Raw genomic sequence first — 23,561 nt, 5'->3', positions numbered from 1 at the left:
TTATGTGTGAATGGTTGTCTATTTGTGATGTGATTGACTGGCGACCAGTCCAGGGTGTACTTTGGCTCTCGCTCATTCAGCTGGGATAGGTTCGAGTGACCCTGATGAGGATAAGCTGTAGCACGACACAAATTGCATAGATGGATGAATGGAAATCCCAAATTGTGAATCAGTAAGTCTAAATATCACAAATATCACCATTTATTATAAACCACCGCTCAAATATTGTGTACTGAATCATACTTTATGAATACTGTACTCCCAACTTGACTGGAAAATTCTACTCAACTTTTTGATCAAATTTTGAATGATGCAAACACTCATCCTAGACACCCACATTTATTTTATGGTTTTATTTATACAATAAAACACACGTTTACAAAGAAAATTCATGAGCGGAACCATAATAATAAACAATGACTTCAAAATGTGTCAAAGCTGCACCAAAGCATTGTGATTGAAATTAGCATGTTGACAAACTAGCGGGTTAGCCAGGAATTACAACTAGCTAAAGCAAAAAACACACATTCTATGTAAAGTAGTAGGGCTTCTTGACATTGACGCCGTATTCCGAAAGAGCAGGGGCCAGGTCCTCCATTGTCAAAGTATACTTCTTATCCTGTAAATCAACAGGACAAAACATTAGAACATCATCAAATTATTGGGAACAAAACAATAGTGGGGTTTCCATTCACCCATTTTTATTCAAAGTTTCAAGAAATGCACAAATTAAAACTGAATGGAAAACTAGACATTTGAAAAAGGGCCCAAGAGTGTGGATTTTGAAGTATATCGAAAAAAATAAAATGCGAATTTTGGCTATGGAAACGGGTTTTGTGAATAAACGCTGACAAGACCGGATACACGTTGCATGTTTTGATTGGATATTACGTCATAAAGTAATGGTGGACGAAAAAGTAAGGTCTGTTTGGGGGGGGTGAAAGAGAAATCACCTACAGCAGCGGAGTACTATCTCAATCTTCGCAAAAGTGAACAGATGGAAATGGGCATAAATTGCATGCCCGTTTTGCGCATTTTCAGTAAATTTGCGTCAAAAATTCGAAACAGCTGGATGGCTGCAACCCAGCCATGGCATTGTGCACATATACTCATGTTTAACTCATTCACTCCCAGCCATTTTCACAGAAGCAATCCCATTCACTCCCGGCTGTTTTACTGGATTTTGACGGATCTCGCAAGGCCCACAGACAATTGTGTTCAGTGTTTTTCACAGATTTGAAATCTACTTGGGTGAGTGGACTCCAGCGGGGGTGGGGAGGGGTGTTGGAAGGGAGTTGTGTCTCAGTCCTGTTACCATGTCTCCTCTAGCCTCAGATCCACAAGTGAGTGACGGCAAACTAACGTTACATGTGGTATATCCTGTCGCGACACGTTTCCTTTTTCTTTTTAAATATATTTTGGATAGATTTTCTGGAAAACTTATTGGGTGGTGGCCAATTATTGACATAGTATGGGAAACACTGGTGTTCTATTGCTATAAAAACATGGAATCTACCAAAAGAAAGATTAGAGTCTCTTCTTTCATCAGGAAAAAAGTATATTTCTATCAGTTACCCTTTTGCAGCAATTAGCATTAGAATATAGCTAAGTTTCATCATTATTCACAAATCTGTTTAGAATTGTGAGTAATTGAGTTTTTTTTTTTTCAACATGGCCCTGGTTTATATATTTTGCTCTGCTGACACCTGCTGGCCGTTTTTGTAATAACTACCATTGCTTTAACCATTCTTTGCAGTTGAGAGGCTGCATCAAAGCTTTCTGTATACTCTAGCATTAAAAAAAAACAAAAAACATAAAAGACGAATAAATACGTCTTTGGGACACCTACAACATTTAAAATAGAACATATTCATACGTTTTTGGGAGCAATTTTTTTAATAAGCATGGGAAAATGAGAGAAAAGGGAGAAACAGACCTTCGTCTTGCTCCTTGAGCTTCCCGATGCAGTCCCCTTCATTTTACAGTACTGCAGCGCGTCATTGGCGATGTCCGAAATGAACTTCTGAGAGGCGAGGGAGATCAAACGGATACTAAAAAATAAAAAAAAATACAAGGTTTGACTAGGCTTCCAAGTTGATATACTGTAACTGTCCCACACTGAAGTTTTTAACAATTCCCAGAATCAAAAACATACATTCTTGGATCAGATGCTTCAAAGCCTGCCCGGTTGAGGTAGTAGCCAGTCACTGCATCAGGAATCTGACAAAACAAACAAAAAAAGGTCAACGCAAAATCCAAACTTGAAGGAAAAAATAGATTAATACTTTAAAAGGTCCATATGTTTTTTAACTGTAACAAATCAATGTTAACCAGCTTTACTCACTGGTTTGTGCACGACTTTAGAGGTTGCAGAATTGGGAAATCAGCTTGATAAACATCAGTAGTCAAGTTGCATGTAGTTTTTGACTTTTATATACTTGGGTTGCAATCGGTGTAGTACGGAGGCCGAGAAAGCGAGACTTGCCGTGGGAGTGTACTCTTCCAGCTGCATGACGAAGTCAGCCAGTGGCGTTGTGGAGGTGGCGGGCTTTATGTCTCCGTTAGTGATGCCTCCTGGAACATAAACTCCATTGGGTACAGATGAGTCTGACGATGATGTAGTCACCATTGGGGCTGTGGTGGAAGCTGCAAGACAGGTGACTGTGTTATTAAAGTATTTTAGGCAAAGGTAAATCCCTTTCGATTCGCAAATAACCAATTTTTTTTTTCTTTTTTCTGTAAACCATAAAAGCTCCCGGTGGCCACCAGCTGATAGCCAGTCGGTTTGACAATGAACAGCAGCATGATTGAAGATTCCAGCAAAAGTCTGACGAGCAGGCGAGACTTATTGTGGGGTTGACGCCGGAGAAGGCACGGCAAAGGTCTGTCGGTGAAATAACCCTCTCCGTCCATTGAAAAGCATTGGACTTTGGATTGTTGTAATTTGATTTGTGATGATTATTTTGATTTCAAAACGTGATGAAATGCAATTTGGCTACTATAACAATCTGCCTGGTTTGTATCCTAGTCACAGGCAAAAGCAATACAATGAATACGTAGTTTGTTTTCAATGTGTAAAGGAAGCGTCTGCATTGCGGAAATATCACACATGTTGGGAATTGTCAATAGGGTGGTTCATAATACGGTGAGCTTGTCACGGCTAGCTGCTCAATGTAAAATACAGTAAGTCCTCAACTAAAGATAAAGAGTGGTTTGCGATATAACATACATACTAGGGGTGTTCCCAAAAAATTGATTCTCATTTAGTACGATTCAGAATCGATTTTAAATGTCCCCAAATTGATTTTATTTAAATTATTTTATACCGTCTTCCCTTTGTTTGTGTGTGCCTTTGTTGTGAACACTGTTCATGTTGTACCTGATTTGGCCACTTAGGGGCAGTGCGGTTCCACGAGGTCTGATACGCTGTTAAGTTGTAGCCACATTAGAGAGTAGAAGGAAAAAGTCCCGATCAAGTTATTCCAATAAAAGTTGTTTTTTTGCAGCGTGGACCCGTTCTTTTGAGTGATAAAAGTGCCGCGAGTAGCGCACTAGTTAGCATTAGCGAGTCAGACTGGAGTAGATCATTACGATTCCTTGAACATCTGTAAATTGAAGCATAAATCATTGTCAATTAAAGCATTTTTAATCAAAAATAGCTCATCAAAATTCAATTCTGAATCGAATCACACCCCCAAAAATCGAAATCAAATCGTGAGACATTCAAAGATTCTCAGCCCTAATACATACAGTGGGATCGTAACAGTCTTTCTTCAGTGGCAAAACAAAATGAAAACTTCTTAAAATGACACAGAAGGGAGTGAAGCCAGGCAGGAAATCAGAGCTGCTCATGGCAAAATTATGCTAGCAGGAGAGTTGCCGGTCGCGGCAAAAATATCCCCTTTTTTTTTTTTTTGCGATATTAAAAGCAACAAACTATAAGGAAATGTTTATTTTTTTAGGTTTCCGGACGTTTGGAGCACACGGGTTTGCAGTTGTACACCACCATAAAAGATGGTTAATCATCGAAAGTCGACATGTTTAATACACATTTAGATTGGATGAAGTGTGCAAATGTACGCACTAAACGTTGTGATCATTGAGCCAAAGTTAATTAAAATGTTTTTGTTTTTAAATCGGTACCTGAGTTCCAGAATTGCCTTACCATTGCTAGCAACTGCAGGGCTGCCGCCGACGTTGCTCGTCGAATTCTCATTTGCGATACAGTTGTTTGAAGTTAAAGACGTCGTGGCGTTCGACGAAGCTCCGGTGGTGACAGACTGATTAACGCTGTCAACATTCATGGCGATGCTGTTCAAGTTCTCGCAGTTTTGGGAAACAACTTGGTGGCTAGCTAACGCTCAAAACCCAGACAGTAGCTCTTTGCCGAGTAGTTAAAAAAGGCTGCAAAACCCACAGGTGCAGCTGTATTTCTTAAAGAGCCATTTGTGGCTTAATAGTGTCTCGCTTACACCACTTTAGTAGCTTGTAAAACGAAACTAAATGCGGAATCAGGAGCTAGCTAGCATCACGGCAGATGTTTGTAGCTATTAGCTAACTAGACTTGCGAGCGCTCACGATGTTTAACAAATGGCGTCATGTGACCTTCGTTGTACGAATGTGACGAAGTGAACCGGAAATACCCGAATGCGCTTTTTCTTCTTCTGTGTTTTTTATTGGCAAACGTTGCCATCTCGTTGCTATCCAATTGGTACGTTCATGTAATCGTTTATTTCTACTTTATCTCAGTTACTTGATGTTACCTACATTATTTTAATGGAATGGCTTCGTGTATTAGCCTACTGGTCGCAACCCATTGTGGATACATAGTGCTCCCTCGCTTTCAGTTGATTTTTATTTTTTATTTTGTATCCAAGCGTATTAAGCAGAAACCACGAGATTAATCAACCCGTCAATGCTCATATATTCGTCTGATAGTGTTTATTATAACCATTCAAGAATGCCTTACACATTAGTGTACTAGGGCAAGTGATTAAAAAAAAAGAAAAAGAAAAAAGGACGGATTTATGAATATTGTAAAATGTCCAACTTTCCTAACCAAACCTGGAGTTACTGAACGCAACTGGGTGGGGCTTGTCTATGACCGACTTTACCATAGAACTCTATCGACTTGACAGGCACAGGTGTGCGGAAGGTTGGCGGCGACGTCGATATGGGTGCACTTGTCCACGTCATCGTGGTGGGAGCAGGCTGTCGAGGGGAAATCTACTCCCACTATTCCATCATCCATCCTGACCGTGTGAAGGTACGAGAGAGGGAAAACCTTTTTTTAAATTGAGAGGTACTTCTTGGGCAATTAACGCGAAAGGGCTACCAGTTTGATACACACTTCTGAAATAACACGTTTGCGTAAATTACATATCTTCTGAAAAAATACATCAAGTAAATCATTTTATTTTTTACAGCGAACTTGTGTTTCATCCTAAAGACCAAATGATTAAAAAAACAATTTACAACAATAAACAATAGGTTGGAAAAAATAGAAATCTTAAAATATGCTCTGTAACTGGTATTGGCACCCTTTCCTGTAAATCAGTATGGAAACACATTGGGACTCACCTTTGGTAAATCACAAATGAGATTTCCCTGTTCTAAATTGTCTGTGCCCAATTGACATGAATTAACCAATGAATGATGACTTTGATGTTTTAAAAAGCCACCTGTTATCCCATTTTCTTTGGTCAAAATCATGAAAACAAAGGAGCTGTCTGAGGACATCAGAAGTGCAATTATTCACAAACACAAGACCTCTAAAAGGTATAGAGGCATCTCCAAAGATTTTGGTAGCCCTGTTTCAGCAGTGTTTAATGTAATTAAGAAGTTTGACGAGCATGGAACTGTCAATAACATCCGTGGACGTGGGGGGGAAGAGAGAAATTGATGACAGAAGTCTTCGACGGTTGGTGCGAATGGTGGAAAAAACACCACGTTAAACATCCAAAGACCTGAAAGCCAACCTGCAACAGTTTGGGATCATGGTTTCAAGAAGTACCATGCGCCCACACACTAAACCAAAAACAGGGCTTCATGGACAAAGTCCATTCCTGAGACAGACATAAAAAAAAGAATGGCTAACCTTTGCAAAGGAGTACCTGGACAAACCACAATTCTTTTTGGAAAATGTTCTGTGGACGTTTTCAACAAAAATAGAGCTTTTCCGCAATACACGCCAACAGTTTGTTTACAGAAAACGCAATGAAGCTTCCAAGGAAAAGAACATCCTCCCTACAGTTAAGCATGATGGAGGATCCATAATTCTGTGCGGCTGCTTTGCTGCATCAGGTACTGGATGCCTTAACCGTATCACAGGAATCATGAAACCAGAGAACTATCAAGACATTCTAGGGGGACATGTCCTACCAAGTGTTAGACAGCTTGGTTTGAGTTGAATGTCATGGGTCTTCAACAAGACAAAGACCCAAAGCACACAGGAATGGTTAAAAAGCAAAAAATACTGTTTTAAAATGGCCAGCAATGACCCGATCTCAATCCGAATCTTTGATATGAGCTGAAATGTGCCATTGGGAAAAGAAACCTACAAACATTCAAGAGCTTGAACAATTTGCAATGGAAGTGTGTGTGGGGATGGGATGGGGGGTGGTGGTGGTGGGGGGCGAGGGGGGGGGTGCAATAAGCTTAGAGATGGCATTACATTATGTAAGTTGAAAAAAACATTTCCTTTGGACATCCAATTAAAAGGTCCTGATGATATAAAATTGGTACATTTCCATTGATTTCTGAAGATATTGTCAAGATCATGCAAAAAATGAAGGGGTGCCAATAACAGTGAGCGGGACTGTCTCCTTTGTGAGTCTGCTCATTGCTTCCAATTCGATTATATGAGAGAGATCAATAGAGCAGTAACACTACAAATCTTATTGCAGGTTGTTGGAGTAGCTGATCCCAGGAAATTTGCCCGCACTAAGTTCCAACAACTGTACAACATTGCGGATGAGAACCTGCACGAAGGTGAACAAGAAGCACCTTGAAATGTTGACAGTGATTATGTTCCTTGTTCCATTTTCAATGTTGCCTTTCCTAGACTGGCGTATTTTAGCTGAAAAAGAGAAGTGTGCGGACGCTGTTTTAATTTGCACTCCAGACATCCTTCATAAGGTCAATAATACCTTAATACAATACATTGTTATAATATGTATGTATATATATATATATATATATATATATATATATATATATATATATATATAATATGTTACAATACAATAATTGGTACTGGTTTGTCCTCCCGCTTTCTTGTTATTCCGTATCATTGTTGTATGTTTGTGTGTCTCAGGAGCCTGCAGTGGCCTTTGCAAAGAAAGGCTACCATGTTCTTCTGGAGAAACCAATGGCCGTAAGTGTCAACGTGGCAATTGAATACCATTTCAGCGACACGACAAATAGATGTTTGCCATTGTCTTAAACTGTAAATGAAATGAAAATGATTATTTATCTCCTAAAATAAGGTACTGTTATTCATCTATTTATACCCCTGACGTAAATGTAAAGTAGGCAGGCAGAACAAATACATTTCTCTTATGTTATTGTTAGATGGCCGAAGGTACAGAGATAAAGTTTTCTTTGTGACGTGTCTGGTCAAGTGCCGTTGAAATTTCTCTAAAGTAAAATATGTGCCTTGGTTCAATCCAGTTAGGGAATCGCTCATCTGTGTAAAGGAGCATGTGAATTATTAAACAGTTACACATTAAAGAAATGGATCAACTCAATTCTTAACTCATTTATATAGAAAGCAATAAGTAACCATAGCTGAAACAAAGTGCTGCACATAAATAAGAATAAAACAAGTAACCAAGTAAAAAAAAAAAAAAAAAGTCTCATGCTGTGTTGAATGCAAGTTTGAGGGCGGACTGTCTGAACCCAAAGTAAAGTGCATTGAAATAATCCAGCCAAGGCGTGAGGAAGGCATGGATTTCAAAGTGCTGCTGTAAAAGAAATGCCTTCATCGTTGCCAAATGTCTCAACTTAAAAAGCTGCTTTTATTTATTACACCAATCTGCAGATCCAATTTAAAATCACTGTCCAATTTAAAGCCTAAATTTGACACTGTTGGTGTCACTAAGTGTGCCAAGGGGCCCAAGTTCAACAGTTTATTTTAATTAAAGTTTTAAAAAGTTTAAGGCCACGCAGGCTTTATTTCTTCATGGCATAATAAAAGCAGTTTCAAGGAAAAGGCATTTTCTTTAGTGGCACATAATCTGAATGTGACCAGAATAACAGAATGTAGAAATAACATCAATTCACCAGTTGAATTATTGCTTTATGATATATAAAAATTTGCATTACAAAGAAATAAAACCTGCAATCTGGTGAACCATTTGGCTTCATTATTCACAATCACTAATTTCATTCTGTTCCATCTTGTTGTAATTTATGTCATTTAACTCATTCACTACCATAAATTCATAAAAAAAAATTAGGGGCAACAGGCGATTAATATTTTTAATTGTAATTAATCACATGACTTCACTAGTAAACTCACGATTAATCACTCATTTTATATCTGTTCTAAATGTACAATAACAAAATTCTAGGTTGTCATACTCTTGTTAACAAAAGTGGATTTTTTTTTAAGTAATAGAAATAATTTTAATGATTTTTTGACGTTGATAGCAGTCAATGGTAGTGAATAAATAAATAAAAAAGAAGAAAACATTATTAAAAATTTGGGGCGTCGGGCGATTAAAATTTGTAATCATAATTAATCGCCTGACTTCACTAGTTAACTCACGATTAATCACAAATTTTATATCTGTTCTAATTGTACAATGAAAACAAATTCTAGATTTTCATACTCTTGTTAACAAAAGTGGAAAAAAATGTTAAACTAATAGAAATAGTTAAAATAAATTGTTGACGTCTATAGCTGTCAATCAATGGCAGTGAATGAGTTAATTAAGTAAAAAAAGAAACTGTGACTTCAGACAACGGCTGAAGACTGCATCGAGGTTGTGGAGGCGTGCTCTCAGAGCGGTGTGATGCTGTGTGTGGGTCATGTTCTACGATACGACCCCTCCATCCGCAAGATAAAGGTGATTTGATTTTTGCCATTTACTTCTTGTAAAAAAATCGCAAAGTTTGCTGGAATATAGATAACTTACCGTTGAAAGTTGGTAACTTGGGTAGAACTAAATGGAACAGTCCTAAAATGGTTCCGGTCCTACTTAGAGGACGTGAGTTATTTTGTGAGCACTGGAAGTTTTGAATCTGATTAAATGGCCATGATGTGGGATCCCTCGAGTGTCACTCCTTGGACCCTTTTTGTTTAGCTCATATATGCTACCCTTGGGTCAAATTCTTCAGAACTGTAAGGTTGATTATCATGGAGCAGTGTCTCCAAAATGACTACAGTTGTATTGTGTCACTGTCAAATACAAATAACTGGATGAACCAGTTTCCTTCAACTAGACCAAAATAAAACTGAGATAATTGTTTTGGGCAATGAAGAAAAGAGTGCCTGGGAAGTTTTCGGATTCACCATCCGTGTTTTGTAAGTTATAGCTTATATAATTTGACAACCAAATAACTAATATAATGATATAGGTCATAATAGATAATAATAATATATAGATATTCACATTCTTCTTCACTTTTTTTCTCGCTTTATTAGCATGAGCGAGCGTGTCCATGGGTGACGTCACCACATGCCGTGCTAGTGAGACAGAAAAACACATCCTGCTTGAATGAGATGCTCCGACTTTTATAACTCTTTACAACCTTACGCCACAATTGAATGTTCCTTGAGTAGTTAAACAGTAACAGTCCCTAACTTGTGTAACTGTACTTTTCATATGTATAACTAACTACAGTAACTAATTAACATGAGCAAAAACAAAAATCACTTCTTCAGTATAGTTTGAATTCATTACTGGATATTGCTATTCATATTTTTCTATAATACCTTTTGTTATGTCATTTAAAAATGTCTTCTTCTTCCAGGAGCTGATAGACAATGGCGTCATTGGTGATGTGATCCACATTCAGCACTTAGAGCCAGTAAGCAGGAATAAAGAATATGCGGTTATGTACTGTGTACTATGTTTGGGCACACACACACACACACTCACGATCGACCCCTTTCTTCAGATTGGCTTTCATCACTTTGCTCACTCCTTTGTCCGTGGAAACTGGAGGAACGAAGCACAGAGCTCTTTCGCTCTTCTGGCCAAGTCGTGCCACGACATTGACCTGATCTATCAATGGGCCGGAAAACGCAAGTAAAAAAAGAATTTGTCACCATCCATAGAACATTTGAGAAATCTCTTGCTTCAGTCTACCAAGGAGTGCCACAAGGCTCCATACTTTGCCCCACTCCTGTTCAGAATTCTTGGTCAGATTATCTGCCAACGTATTTATTTACCTTTCATTCCAATGCTGGCGACAGTCAGCTCCGTGGCTACGGAGGCTTGCACAATTCACAACTTCTGAGTTTTTCTCAATGCAGCACTGGAGACTACAAATGGTCCATCCTTGCCACCATGACTCCAACTTGTTTGTAGCAGTTGACTAGATGACATGAAGACATTTGCCACCCAAAAGGGAATAGATGACATCACAGCTTGTTGTTGCAGGTGTTTGAAAGTGACGTCGTTTGGCTTCGTCAGCCACTTCCGTCCGGAACACAAGGTATTCTTCTCAACTAAAGGAATATGAAGATGCTATTGTAAATAAGTTCTTTATGCACACGTGAGACATTTCATATTAGCCAACAGGGGCTGGTAATCGATGCCTGGACTGTTCAGTAGAGGACACCTGCCCTTACTCGGCAAGCAAAATCTACTTGGACAGAGTGAAAAAGGTGATCATGGTAGCACATGTTGTACATTTTGCCTGTTTGACATGCTTTATCATTATTATTATTTTTCCTTAGGGCAACACTGGCTGGCCAACGTCAGTCATATGTCCCAACTCTTTCCCAGACATCGAGACGGTAACTGAGGCTCTGAAAACTGGACCGTACGGCCGATGTGTCTATGAATGCGACAACGACGTCTGCAGTAACCAGGTTAAAAAACCTTGAATTTGAAATGTTGATGTTCAAAACTTGATAATACTGTATAGTGGTGCCTTGAGATTCGAGTGACACAAGCCCTCATTCAAAATATATATATATATATTTTTTTTGATGAGCTTTACTTGAGATACGATCCCTGTATGGTGCCAGTGAACTCAACTCAATTCACTTCACAAACAATCAGCAGTTTGGTAGCTAATATAGTAAATATCTCTTCAGAAAAAGAGGCCTGAGGCTGTTTATTGCCATTCTCATTCAAAGCTTACTGTAAAACATAAAACAGAAAATTACACATTGTGTACAGTATTCAAAACTAATTAGATTTAAAGCCGCTAGCTTAGCTAACACATAATGGGAAACGCTACAGACGGGCTAACGAATAGCATCGGTGTTTCGGTATTTAAGCGATGGATATTTTAACAAATGGCAGAGCAAGCTACACGTAGGATAATATATGCTACATTCATACTGAAGGTGAAAACGACTTTTTGACCCTACATTTCTTGCGTTGTTTTTACGGATTACTACGAAAGTAGTTGCTTCATGCATGTCATGCCACAACAGAAAACAGGTCTGTCACCTGACAGAAAATACATATGGCGATAGCTACTCAATCAGGAAGCAAGTGGTTGTGCTAAAATTTAGGCTAAATGCTATCTTGGTTCATAGTTCTAAAGCTGTAAAAAATGTAATATATTTACCATATACTCCAACTTCCTCGTTCACAATTCTCCAAGCCTGCTCCTTTTAGGCTCTGTCCCAGTTGAAAGCTGGCTGTGTTGTACAGCTTCCACAGAGTGCAATTATTTTTGTCCTATATTGGTTTTCCAATTCTTTGTCCTCTAACCTCCCCAACTTGAGCAAATGTGCTCACCCACCACTCAAGTCTCCTCAAATGCGTTAATCGTGCCACCCGCTACTGATTCATATATATATATATATATATATATATATATATATATATTAGAACATATAAACAAAGAAAACACACTACAAGTTTAAAATGTAAGTTGAAGTAAAAAAGAAAAACAAGAATAGGAAGAAAGAAAAGAGTTTATATGTTCAAAAGGGTTAGGAGGAAGTTAAAAACGGACCTAGTCCTACCCCTTATTCGTTTTATGTTGATATCTGAAGGGTTTGTATTTCAACAAAAGGAAATGTATAAACCTAGTCATATATACAAGTGAACTTTGACATACGCACATTTGCCAGCGACATATGTACATGAAATTCATAGACATATACCATAATACATTTATAAATCATATCCTCATTATCACATATACAATTTTCATTACACTCATACCAATACATCGTAAGAAATTACAACATATATACAATTTTAACAGCTCATGACTGATGTAAGTAATTTTTAAAAACTTTGCTTTTAAACTATTTTTTAAAATTCAGCAAGTGACTGACATCTTTTCAGGTCAGTTCCAAAATCATTCCACAAATTAACACCTTTTACAGAAACACACCTTTGCTTAATATTTGTTCTTGTTTTAATTGTTTTGTAGACACTTGTACCCCTTGTGAGGACTCTCTCTAATTTCAAACAGCTTCTGAGTACTGTGGCAGAGTAGATTGTTGTGTACTTTATAAATTATTTGTGCTATTTTAAATGTAACTAAGTTGTAAAAAAAATATTGTATTTGATTTAATAAATTGAGAATTAGTTGGTTCTGTATATTTTGATCAATTTATAATTCTTCTGGCTCTTTTTCTTGCAGTTTGAAAACAGCATCGATATTTGTTTTATATGCGTTTCCCCAAATTTGCACACAATAGGTCAGATATGGTAATAATAATGAACAATAAAATGTGTATGATTTCTTATTCAGGACATCCTTAGTTTTAGAGAGCATCCCTATAATTTTTGACATTTTCTTTTTGACATTATCTGTGACATAATTTTTCATCAATAACTACTCCAAGAAATGTATTTTCAAACACTTTCTATTTCAATTAAATGTACCATCATTTTGACCTGTTGTGTGGTTTGTCTAGTACCAAAAACTATAAACTTTGTTTTTATTTAGGTCTAGTGATAATTTGTTCATATCAAACCAATTTTATAATGTGTTTAGTTCATACACCTATCTACGCAATCTGCATTGACTTAATATGTAACCGCATCACGAGAATAGTTTGGTCTTACTGTAGCATTACAATACTCACGATCATATACAGTATATTCATTACACTCTGCAAAGTACTACTGAAGAGATGAGACCGTCTTGATATAAAGTATGGTATAAACTACAAGCACACCTACTCCAGAAGCAGCACAATGACCATTGAATTGAAGCAACAAAAAAAGTAGCAAAATTGTTTAATTTTATTCTGTCATGTCTGTATGATTTATATAAAGAATATTATCAGAGCGTGCAATTTTTGTTTTTTACAAACAACTTTGTTGGGTTTCTTTTTCGGAGGCTTGAAAAGATTGATGGCAATTCCATTCATTTCAACAGGGAACGAACAAGATTAGAGATACCAGTGTTTTAAGTAAGTTGTGCAAAAATTCTGAAGGTTTGAAAAGTTCATTCAAAAGTTTAGATTAGGTCAAATTAAGTTCACTGGATAACCATTCCAAATCAAAAGGGTTCTAATTGGCCTGATGACAATCATTTTCCTGTTGTTACTCTTCCAGGTTGTCAACATGGAGTTTGAAGGTGGTCTGACTGCAGCCTTTTCAATGGTGGCCTTCACTGAAGATATGTGCAAACGAAAAACAACTATCTATGGCAGCAAGGTACAAAGAACATCAATTGTGATCTACACAATCTAATGTATCACAAATGTATACAAAATGACAATTCGTGTATTACTTTTCAGGGCGAGTTGACATTTAAAGACGACGAGATTCGCGTATTTGACTTTCTGACCCAGAAAGCCTCCAAATATGTGGTGAACGCGGCCCACCCCGAGAACTTTGGCCTGCCTGGACACTCTCAAGCTGATTACTACTTGATTGACTCCTTCATTTCTGCTGTGACTGTGAGTCCTCTTTGGTTCTCATATCATTTCCAAAAGTTCCTCTTTTGTCACAGCACTTTCACGCGTAAGCAATTCATGTTAAAACTGACATGGTTTTTGTCTTTGCGCACGCAGAACAACGACCCATTGCTCATTGCTTGTGGTCCAGAAGAAACTCTGCAGAGCCACTTGGTGGTGTTTGAGGCAGAGCGATCTCGAAGGGAAGGCAGGGTGGTTCACTTCGACCACTCTAGATGAGCTCTTAAAAATATTGATCCGATTGTAAAAATAGGTGATTTATTTCAGAAATACTAAGGAATCATGTTTGTGGTAGGGTACACTTGTAATACTTCCATCTTTAGTATTTAATTTTATTCAATTATTGCTTAATTAGTTTGAAAGTCAACTGGCTGTGACATGCAGTCTCATATAAACCCAATTAAGGCAATACACTTGAATAAGACTGTCAGATTGTACATGTACATACACAATAATGGCTTTTTAATGCCATGTTTGCTTTTTCTTCTCAAATGTTCTTCAAAATCTTAAGCCTGACGACACGATGAAGCGTGTCAGCTTTAGTCAAAAGTTCTGAGTCACCAAGTGTTTGCTGTTATCACCTGTCATAAGGATGCGAAACACAAAGGTGTGTGAGTGCACCCTTTTCGGTCAGACTCTCAACAGCCGCAGATTAACTTTCTCATTGTGCAAGATGTCCACTCAGTGCTGTCGGGCAGTGCATATCTTTGTCTATGAAAACAGTTCTTAGAGACACTCTTCTGATTGATACTCAAATCAGTTTTCCCTACACACTACCTGAGATGCTCATTCATGGTGTTTTTTGTTGTTTAGACTAATCCCCCCTCCTAACTCAGGCAGTAATATGCCATGAATCAAGCCATTCAGAATAAAAAAAAATATATTAAAAAATTGAGGTTTTATTGTCCTAACCTGTTGCAGTTTTTCTTTAAGAACTTGTATCTTGCACCTGCCATCTAAATGGAAGTCTATGTATGGTTGAACTAAAACTGATTATGAATCGAGTGCCTAAAAGAGCTACACATGTAAATGTGTTCATAACCATTAACTGCTTTTCTTTAGTTCCATTGCCTTCCATTCTACTTGAAATTTGAGGCTGTAAGTACAAGCCTCATAACACAATGTAAATCTGTTAACCACAGATCGACCGTTCCATTTGAAAGTCTTTTTCACAGTCCACACTTGCAGATTTGTGCTTTGACAGGCCGTTGCGCAATTTGGGAAGAGCAGTTCATATTGGGCCCGGTGTAAAACACTGCATAGGATCCATGTTGAACGTGAACATGTGCATGAAAGCTGCATTAGTCCACATGGAAACATCTGCACATCAGGACCAGCCTCACTATTTGCCATCATCCAAGCATGAATGGCTAATGCGGAGCAGCTCATTGTTGGTGCAAGTTCAGACCCCTGGTCCTCGTGTCTTCTTTCTCTCTGAGTCTCAAGACGAAAGCCAGATTTTAGTGATATCTGTAATCAAATGCAATTATAAATAAAATGAGCTTTCCTGACGCTGGTCATCTTCACACACTCACCCACTTATGTACTGCTATGGGAAGGCAGCCTCTCATTTGCTCCCTTGCTTGCTGAACGACTGCCTTTCCGGGCTTTGTCGTCACTGCATATCACATAATATACTTTCAATTGGTCTATTTTTTTGCCCCAAGAAAATGGTCAATAAACACAACTTGGATACACATTTTGTACAAATGCACCTAAAATAACTGAGAAAAAAAAAGCTAAGAAAGGAAAGGACTTGCATGTACAGTACAACAGCTTCCACTCTTCTAGAGAGTGTTTGTCTTTGGGTTACACCCTTTTTCCAAAATAAACACAACACCCCGTAGCGACAACATAAAAAAAGTTTGCGGCCTTTTGTCCAGTACTTTGTTGATGCGCATTGGACAATATACAGCATCAAGTCTTCATGAATATCGTGTGTGTATTATTGACAAGATTTACTATTTTATTTTTATTATATTATTTATTATTACTTTCAGCTAGAGCTTGGATATGGGTTTAAAATTAAAATAAATCACAAAAATGCAATTGGGTTCTGATTTTAGTCATTTTTCCTTCTTTGCTTATATAAAAAGCAAATGATTATGATTTTATTCAAACCAAGTTTTGCTCTCATTTTCCCTTCTGGGACTATAAATCCACTTCCACAGAAATAATACAAATACAGTAATGAATAAATAAATCAATCAATCTCTACTTAAAATATTCACATAAATGTTTCCTTTTGGAAAAAAATGTCCTTTTTGTCAAAACGTTTGTAAACCGATATAACATGAATGAAGTAATCTGCCAAACTGCATGGCTCAGCTGGTGCGAAAGTCCTAACACCTTAACTCCAGCTCGCTCATAATGTTTTCTCATGTGATCAAGTTTAACAGGTGAGATGGTAGGTGATAATTGATTACTCACCCAGCCCTCCTTCAAATGACATGTTATTCATGTTAGCATCTGCTTTGTAAAGAACATCTTTTGTTTTGATTTTTGGGTTGGTGGCTTGAATTCAAGACATATTCTTAGTCCAGATTGTTTTACTTTTGGGGTGTTTCAATCAATGACTGTCTATATACTAACATTGTTTATAATTGGTCCTTGTGTGTCATGTCTGGTAGTGATTAATTGATATAATAAGACCTACTCAGGCGGTGGGGTTGAAGCTGTGGCGGACAGGTTGACTGCTGGAGCATTCCCCTTCCCTCGAAATTGATCCGCTATGGAACCAAAGCCATCACTAACGAGTTCCTGATAGCGAGAAAGCACAGTAATATTCAATAATGAGCACTGTCGTGTACAGTAAGTGTACACCAGAAAATGTGTGCAAGTGGACACATCAATTGAGAAGTACACGTACACACTGTGTTAAACTCTCCTGGAAGAGAATGATGGCCTGCAGATTTAGGAGGTCGTTGACTTTTTCTTCCACCAGCTTCAAGCACGCCGTCATGTGCTCATCCAGGTCTTTGTCACTCACTGTGCTGGATGTATCACTACTTTCACTGGTGATGTCAACTAACGTTTGAACACCTGAAAAATAACAACATGGGTATTCTTAACTGATGGTTAATGTGTTATAAAATGTCTAAAGAAGAAGATGGCAAAGGAGAGCACTGATCCTCACTAGGGTCACAGATGAGCTGGACTTTTGAATTATTTAGTGGTGCCTTAATTGTCAAGTTTTTCGCGACATAAAATATCGCTTTGTCAAGTTTTTTTTGTCTTCAGATGCAAGTAAAAAATTTAAAATGCAAGTGCGTTTCAGACATCCAATAATAGGTGACGGCAGCAAACTTTGCAAAACCTGACCCCCATCGATTCACATTGGTTTCCTCGCAGCAATCAATTGGTGGTAGTAATGCACCTTTAAGCTGGTTTGCCGGCAATGGACCCTTTTCACACAAAAATGGAAAATACGTCATCACCAGGAATCTCAGCTTCCAGCAAGATGGATCGCATAGTATATTGCATTGTATCTCAAGCATTTGCCTAAAATCACCTTTGCCGATGTGTAAACTAGCATTATACAAGAAAACTCCATCACAGAAGAATGAAGAAAGGGTGCTCATTTTTCCACGAGAAACTCAACAAAATGGGGGCCGTCTAAAACGGTTTAAATGTGTGTCTGTCGCCTAAGGTCAGAAAACTAACGTATGAATGGTCACCAATATTCACCCACACATCGCTACGTCTTATGCCCAGTTCAACCTCTGAAATATAAAAACAATCGTCACTGTATTTTTGGTTGACATTGACATTCAGCCTTCCTCCCCATAAACGCTCATTATGAAAAGCTTTTAGTGCTATAACTACGATTGCCACCAAAATTGACTTGCACATCTCTGATTTAGGCCCACATTAATCTCTTAAAATAGCAATAAGAATGGCTTAATAGTTTGGATTTCATTAAGCGACATAACAAATGTGCGCACCTATGTGCAGGAGAGTAGATGCCTAATAAATCCAAAATACTGCATCAATCGCTCTCATATTTTCAGAGATTACTGTGGGCATAAAGAGATATGTGCATGTGGATTTTGATAATGATTGGTCGTAGTTTTCTGAAATTAAGCCATGTTGACCCCCTATGAGGGAACATCATGCTTGTCATCATCAGCAAAGACAGCCGGGAACTGTTCAGGTTGCTCTGCTGTACCTTTTTTAAGACGATCTACGATATTTTCCAGGCAGTCAATTCGCTTTTCGTAGCCGGACAGCTGCTCCTCAATAGTCTCTTGCTTTTTGGAAAGGGCCGCCTGAAGAGCTTGGCGGTCCTGAGCCTGCTGTTTCTGCTCAACAACAAAGAGCTCCCTCGCCTTGTAAAGCTTTGGGAGGGAACAAAGCCAGTGCTGCGTCAAATCAAATGACAACTGAACTGAACTTTTGACATAGTCTTGAATATAACTGGGGCAAACCTGAGCGATCTGCTGTTTAATGTCCTCTACGTGCCAGTGCTGATAGTTGACAAAGCTCAGTAAAGAATAGTTCTCCTCCTCCACTGTAGAAAAGAAAAACAGAAAATACTTTTCAGGAAAATGTATACTTTGATTTCTCGACCACTGTCGAATTTTAACCTACTTCCTAAGAAATTTGCCAGCAATATGTCCAGGTCATCCTCTCCCGTCTCTATCAGGATTTTCCTGATGGTATCTTCTAGATAGGCCAACTTCTGTAGCTGCTCCAACAGATCCGCTGTAGGCATTTTTTTAGAGTGTTTACCTTCAGACTTCTAGTATACGTTCATGAGCAACGACTTTTAGACATAAATATTCACAAAGATTCACCTTTCTCACGGTCGGAGCCCACGTCGCCAGCATTCTTGACGTTTAGCATAGCCTCAAGGTTGCAGTGCGTGGCGATTTCATGCTCCAAGTTGGTTGTTGTTTGAGTGTACTGAGATTCAAACTGAGCGTTTTGTTCCTTCAGCTTCTTCTGCTTTACCTGGATTGCAACGCTAGGTGTCGCCACATCACAGTTAGTGAATAAGACATCCAATAAGAAGAAATTATTTATTATTATTAATTATAGAAATTATATTTTTCCATCCATTTAATTGGTTGTACTTGTAGGTGAGCTGGAAATTTTCTCAGATGACTTTGTGTGAGAGGAGGTGAACACCCTGGACTGGTCGCCAGTTCATAAATACAGTATAGAGCAGAAGTATTTGCAATTTTTCAATAAAATAAACTGTTGTGGCTACATCAGTCCAATGGAGGTCGCACTCACACTATAATTTATTTATGTGAAAATGAATAACAGCTTCAGTTGAAAAGGGGTTGGTTTGGTGGAACCCTTTTGTTTTGTTCATGCACTGCCACAACGGTACAAGGCATGGGGTTAACTGCACATTTTTTCTTTGGTACAGTGTGATAAATCAGTTAAGGTTGTGAACGTTTTCAGATGATGCGTAAATTTATGTAACTTTAAAACGATCTTTTTTCAAGTTTGTTTTATAAAAGATACATGTTTTTGGAATGTGGGAGGAAGCGAGAGTACCCGGGAAAAAAAACATGAAAACTATACCCATAATTTTTCAGGTACTCCTGCTTCCTCCCACAATCCAAAAACACACATTAGGTAAATTGAAGACTCTAAAATTGTCTAAATTGTTGAAGTGTGCATGTTTGTTTGTCTCTGTGTGACCAGTCCATGGCGTACCTCACCTATCGCTCAAAGTCAGCTGGCGTAGGCTCGACCTTACTCACACAGCTAATGGATGGATGGGTGGGTAGATATGGTACATAAACTGTTATAGTGATATTTTAGTGATTATATTTCATGTAAAGAATAGTTCCTTCACTTACTATTGGAATAAATAAAAAAAAGATCAACATACATATGTAAACTCACATAATCATTTAAGTGGTTCATTGGCTAAAGACAAAAACAAATGTAATGAGATGTAAAGAGGTATTCACCTGGCAGTGTTTGCTTTAGTACACATAGCGCTCAAGTCAGAAATTTCCTTGCGAATGGCTTGCAACTCCTGGAGAAGACAAAACAGGCAACATCATACATTTGCTATTCAACAACAAGGTACAAGTTGGAGCAATGGAGGAACGCGGTGCTTAACACAACTACATAATGTCTTTTACACAAACATTTGAAGTGGAGCATTTAGGGGACTGGCCTTTTTCAGATGGAGCTGAACTTGCAGAAAGTCGTTTTTTTGCTTCTCCAGAAAATCGATGTCTGACTTTAACTGACCGTTCCTTATCATCAGCTCATTGAAGCAGATGTGACCCTAGAGAAAAGAAAACGGCACTGCTTTCATCTTTGGATGCTGTGCTCACTAATGGATGCTGTAGATGAAGCACTAACCTTGTACAGTTTGTCCTCTTTCAACACGATATCCTTCGTGGAAGTGTCTTCATTTTTCGTGTTATGCGGTGCAGTCCCCCCCCTCTGTGCTACTAATTTTCTCTCCCATTCTACAATCTGGAAAGAAAGCCAAAGTTAGGATGTTCGCATGACACTGTGCAGTGTTAAAGCAACCATTTTAGCGCAACAGTTCTCACCTGCTTTTTATAAGACTCCAGTCTAGTTTTGTTTGATAATAGCTCCTCCTCTATTTTCTCCTCATTGGACAAAAGGTTATCGAGATCGTGAGAAGCATTGACTTCTTTCTTTTGGTTAGAACTACTCTGTGCGATGGTGAGGGTATGTAACAGTTCGTCATGTTCAGTCTGGAGCTTCTGGATCTCCCTGCTGCTCAGATAAGGATAAAGGCAAATACACTTGCACCTCAAGCCAAAAGGACACAGAATGTTTGTTTATGTGGAACATGGACATAAGAAAGGAATAAGGGTTGTTTAAAAAAAAGTAACCCACTTGCCTGTCTTTCAGGAGGCGGCTTTGAATTTTGTCATTGAATGCCTGTTTGTCTTTTAAAGCTTGACGATATTGTAGCTTTAATTTGTGCAGGTCATTTTCAGCTGCATTTAAAAACAAGAAGGTAGTTTAATCATACGCGATGATTGTTTATAATTGTTTGTTTGTTTTTGTGAGGCAGACAGAGGGCAAAACTGTCAGGTTCTACAGATACAATCCACAATAATGTACCTGCAAGTTATGTTTACATGTGTAAAGGTATCTGCAATACGTAAAGGTCAACGGACAAGCCATTGCCAAGCCTATTTTCTGAGGGAGTAGGATCAGTTAAACACTCATACATTGATGTGATACTGGACCAACAACAACAGATGTTCGGATCTGGTATCTTTTTTTTAATGTAATAATAACAACAAAGTCCCTATGTGTGATGTCACTTACGATTTTCCTCCTGTGATCGACCTCGGGCAGACCGTTTCATGTTTCATTAGAGTGAGGGCACGCCTCCAGTCTGAAAAGGAACACATGAGTTGGTTGGATTAAAGTATGCTTTCAAAATGATAGTACAGTACTTTTGCATGTTTTACACTTATATTTTGTCTATCCAGTGAATAAAGTTGACATTTCAAAGGTGCAAAGCTAAATTATGTAGTTATTTGAAATTACATGGCAAGAATATACTAACAATATCATTATCTATAAAAAAAAAAATAATCAAAAAAAATAATTTACTTAAAATATCATTGTGCATTCACATTAAATTAGTTGTCCAAATGTTCTGAAGAATATGTGACTAATAGCACATTTTTGGACTTTGTGGACTTCACACAGTGTACCCAGTTGCCAGCAAACAAAAACAAAAAGTTCATTCACATCCAAGGACAATTTAAAGTTCATCAATGAATCTAACGTGCATGTTTTTGTGACGTGGGAGGAAGCCTGGTAAAAACACAGAAATGCAGTGGCATGCAAAATCCATACAGAAAGGCTGGAGAACAGTAAGTTGGATGCGCCATCGCCCACAGTACACATGGGGTGTATATTAATTCATCAATATGTCATTCTACGAGGTCTATCAGAAAACTTCCAATACTGGTCTTAAAAAAGATATATTTCAAACCCAAACTTACAAGTTTTTCCATGGGCCAGACAGATGATCAACCTGCATGTTCACAAAGAGATCATGTGATGTTTGCTTCAGTGTGTGAGAAAAGGTGAGAATTGTGGCCAGACAGCCCATGACAGACTCCAGTTTACAATCCCCTGAGAATCTAGACCAAGACGGACATCACCATCAACCTCCCAACACAAGCAACTGGGCTCCTTGTATTTTCATTTTTATGTTCCCACGGTCAAGGAGGTTATCCAGGGAACAACATTAACATTATTCTATTAAGGCTTAGTAAGCAAAGGCTAAGAAAATGTTTTTGACTCCAGGGGAATACCTCAAAGGGGGATTTCAATTGATCTTTTGTGAAGCTAGTAATGGAACTTTTGACACTTTGTATACCACTTAAAAAAGCTTCACTTTTCGCCCTCATTGGCCACATCTATCTATCTATCTATCTATCTATCTATCTATCTATCTATCTATCTATCTATCTATCTATCTATCTATCTATCTATCTATCTATCTATCTATCTATCTATCTATCTATCTATCTATCTATCTATCTATCTATCTATCTATCTATCTATCTATCTATCTATCTATCTATCTATCTATCTATCTATCCATCTATCCATCTATCCATGTTTAAGTAATAATGGGGGGAAAGAGTGGGGTTCGACCTGATAATGCTGCTTTGTCTCCCCCTGCAGGTTAGCTCAGGTTGCTAACTCACGTAGCATCACGTCCAACAGTCCACTGAGTGCACGTCCGCCTCGCCATTGTAGTGATTTTAAGCTACCGTGAAGCTAACGGAGGTTGGTTTCGGAAGAAAAAAAAAACATATCTAACTATTTGTTATCGTTGGGCTCACGAAGGAGCGTTATATTCTTGTTAGGTCACGTTGTACGTCGACGGTAAGTCAATGTTGTCAATAAACGCGGTCGTCATGTCGGAGCTCGATGGGCGCTGCTGTCGTGACGTCATGAGCCAGCTGTGTACTCACTTCCGCGTTTATTACACAGAGTGAGGCGCTGTGATACAGAGCACCGAGGTGGATGACGTCGTCTTTCACTTTCTTGAATATACTGCGCGGTAGTAAAAGGATCGTTTTTTCTTTCGCTCTTTATCCATCCATCCATCTATCATCCATCTATCTATCTATCTATCTATCTATCTATCTATCTATCTATCTATCTATCTATCTATCTATCTATCTATCTATCTATCTATCTATCTATCTATCTATCTATCTATCTATCTTATCTATCTATCTATCTATCTCATGCCTTTCTTTTTTCTCGCTTTTCTTCCTCCTCCACCTTAGAATTATGTATAACAAAATAATAATAATCACAGTATAATTACTTTTGACATACTGTACTAAAAAGTAAAAATATACAATTAAAGACACTATAGGGGACTATGTAAAGGACAATGATTGAATCGAGACAATGCATATTAAAATTGAAGTGTAAGACTTTAATTGTGAAAAGAATTGGTGGTAAAATAATAATAATAATTAAGATGACTTAT

At 38.0% G+C, this 23,561-nt stretch overlaps 3 protein-coding genes across 10 annotated transcripts; 1 reads left to right on the top strand and 2 right to left on the bottom strand.

Moving 5' to 3' along the window:
• Positions 1 to 338: 338 nt before the first annotated feature.
• Positions 339 to 4,309, bottom strand: taf10 (TAF10 RNA polymerase II, TATA box binding protein (TBP)-associated factor). Its single transcript, XM_077585335.1, has 5 exons — positions 4,166 to 4,309; positions 2,486 to 2,646; positions 2,156 to 2,220; positions 1,937 to 2,051; positions 339 to 619 (listed from the first exon to the last, which is right to left on the bottom strand). Exons 1-5 carry the CDS (start codon positions 4,302 to 4,304, stop codon positions 530 to 532), a joined length of 570 nt encoding a protein of 189 aa, XP_077441461.1. The 5' UTR covers positions 4,305 to 4,309; the 3' UTR covers positions 339 to 529.
• A 190-nt stretch (positions 4,310 to 4,499) lies between these two features.
• Positions 4,500 to 15,814, top strand: LOC144063598 (2,7-anhydro-N-acetylneuraminate hydratase). 3 transcript variants are annotated; one of them, XM_077585317.1, is made up of 14 exons: positions 4,500 to 4,711; positions 5,139 to 5,266; positions 6,906 to 6,990; positions 7,064 to 7,137; positions 7,316 to 7,375; positions 8,964 to 9,071; positions 9,979 to 10,035; positions 10,126 to 10,256; positions 10,611 to 10,665; positions 10,745 to 10,837; positions 10,910 to 11,044; positions 13,710 to 13,811; positions 13,895 to 14,056; positions 14,171 to 15,814. In XM_077585317.1, the coding sequence occupies exons 1-14, from the start codon at positions 4,648 to 4,650 to the stop codon at positions 14,291 to 14,293; spliced, it is 1,377 nt and encodes a 458-aa protein (XP_077441443.1). In that variant the 5' UTR covers positions 4,500 to 4,647; the 3' UTR covers positions 14,294 to 15,814. The 3 variants fall into 3 exon arrangements, with proteins under 3 accessions (XP_077441443.1, XP_077441435.1, XP_077441450.1); XM_077585309.1 differs by having other exon boundaries at positions 13,895 to 15,814; XM_077585324.1 differs by lacking the exons at positions 4,500 to 4,711; positions 7,064 to 7,137 and having other exon boundaries at positions 13,895 to 15,814.
• On the bottom strand, positions 13,377 to 22,990 carry LOC144063541 (outer dynein arm-docking complex subunit 1-like). 6 transcript variants are annotated; one of them, XM_077585287.1, is made up of 16 exons: positions 22,709 to 22,990; positions 22,048 to 22,079; positions 21,359 to 21,428; positions 20,922 to 21,021; positions 20,605 to 20,794; positions 20,408 to 20,524; positions 20,217 to 20,330; positions 20,005 to 20,072; positions 18,871 to 19,040; positions 18,665 to 18,778; positions 18,502 to 18,584; positions 18,243 to 18,411; positions 16,944 to 17,116; positions 16,731 to 16,834; positions 15,610 to 15,692; positions 13,377 to 15,544 (listed from the first exon to the last, which is right to left on the bottom strand). In XM_077585287.1, exons 3-15 carry the CDS (start codon positions 21,396 to 21,398, stop codon positions 15,614 to 15,616), a joined length of 1,521 nt encoding a protein of 506 aa, XP_077441413.1. In that variant the 5' UTR covers positions 21,399 to 21,428; positions 22,048 to 22,079; positions 22,709 to 22,990; the 3' UTR covers positions 13,377 to 15,544; positions 15,610 to 15,613. The 6 variants fall into 6 exon arrangements, with proteins under 6 accessions (XP_077441413.1, XP_077441417.1, XP_077441418.1 ...); XM_077585291.1 differs by having other exon boundaries at positions 15,614 to 15,692; XM_077585292.1 differs by lacking the exon at positions 15,610 to 15,692.
• Positions 22,991 to 23,561: the final 571 nt, after the last annotated feature.

The sequence above is a fragment of the Vanacampus margaritifer genome, chromosome 1 (assembly GCF_051991255.1).
Source record: "Vanacampus margaritifer isolate UIUO_Vmar chromosome 1, RoL_Vmar_1.0, whole genome shotgun sequence".
Lineage (NCBI taxonomy): Eukaryota > Metazoa > Chordata > Actinopteri > Syngnathiformes > Syngnathidae > Vanacampus > Vanacampus margaritifer.
Note: the sequence above shows the minus strand (reverse complement) of the source record. Positions and strands in the feature narration are given on the sequence as shown.

Coding starts and splice junctions, on each gene's coding strand:
- LOC144063598 (XM_077585309.1), top strand. CDS start 4,648: ATGCGCTTTTTCTTCTTCTGTGTTTTTTATTGGCAAACGTTGCCATCT. Junction 6,991..7,063: donor GGATGAGAACCTGCACGAAG/GTGAACAAGAAG, acceptor TGCCTTTCCTAG/ACTGGCGTATTTTAGCTGAA. Junction 7,138..7,315: donor CTCCAGACATCCTTCATAAG/GTCAATAATACC, acceptor TGTGTGTCTCAG/GAGCCTGCAGTGGCCTTTGC.
- LOC144063541 (XM_077585287.1), bottom strand. CDS start 21,398: ATGAAACGGTCTGCCCGAGGTCGATCACAGGAGGAAAATC. Junction 21,022..21,358: donor TCGATCACAGGAGGAAAATC/GTAAGTGACATC, acceptor TTTTAAATGCAG/CTGAAAATGACCTGCACAAA. Junction 17,117..18,242: donor CGTAGATCGTCTTAAAAAAG/GTACAGCAGAGC, acceptor GTTATTTTTCAG/GTGTTCAAACGTTAGTTGAC.
- taf10 (XM_077585335.1), bottom strand. CDS start 4,304: ATGAATGTTGACAGCGTTAATCAGTCTGTCACCACCGGAGCTTCGTCG. Junction 2,647..4,165: donor CCCTGCAGTTGCTAGCAATG/GTAAGGCAATTC, acceptor CCTGTCTTGCAG/CTTCCACCACAGCCCCAATG. Junction 2,221..2,485: donor TGGAAGAGTACACTCCCACG/GCAAGTCTCGCT, acceptor TTGTTTTGTCAG/ATTCCTGATGCAGTGACTGG.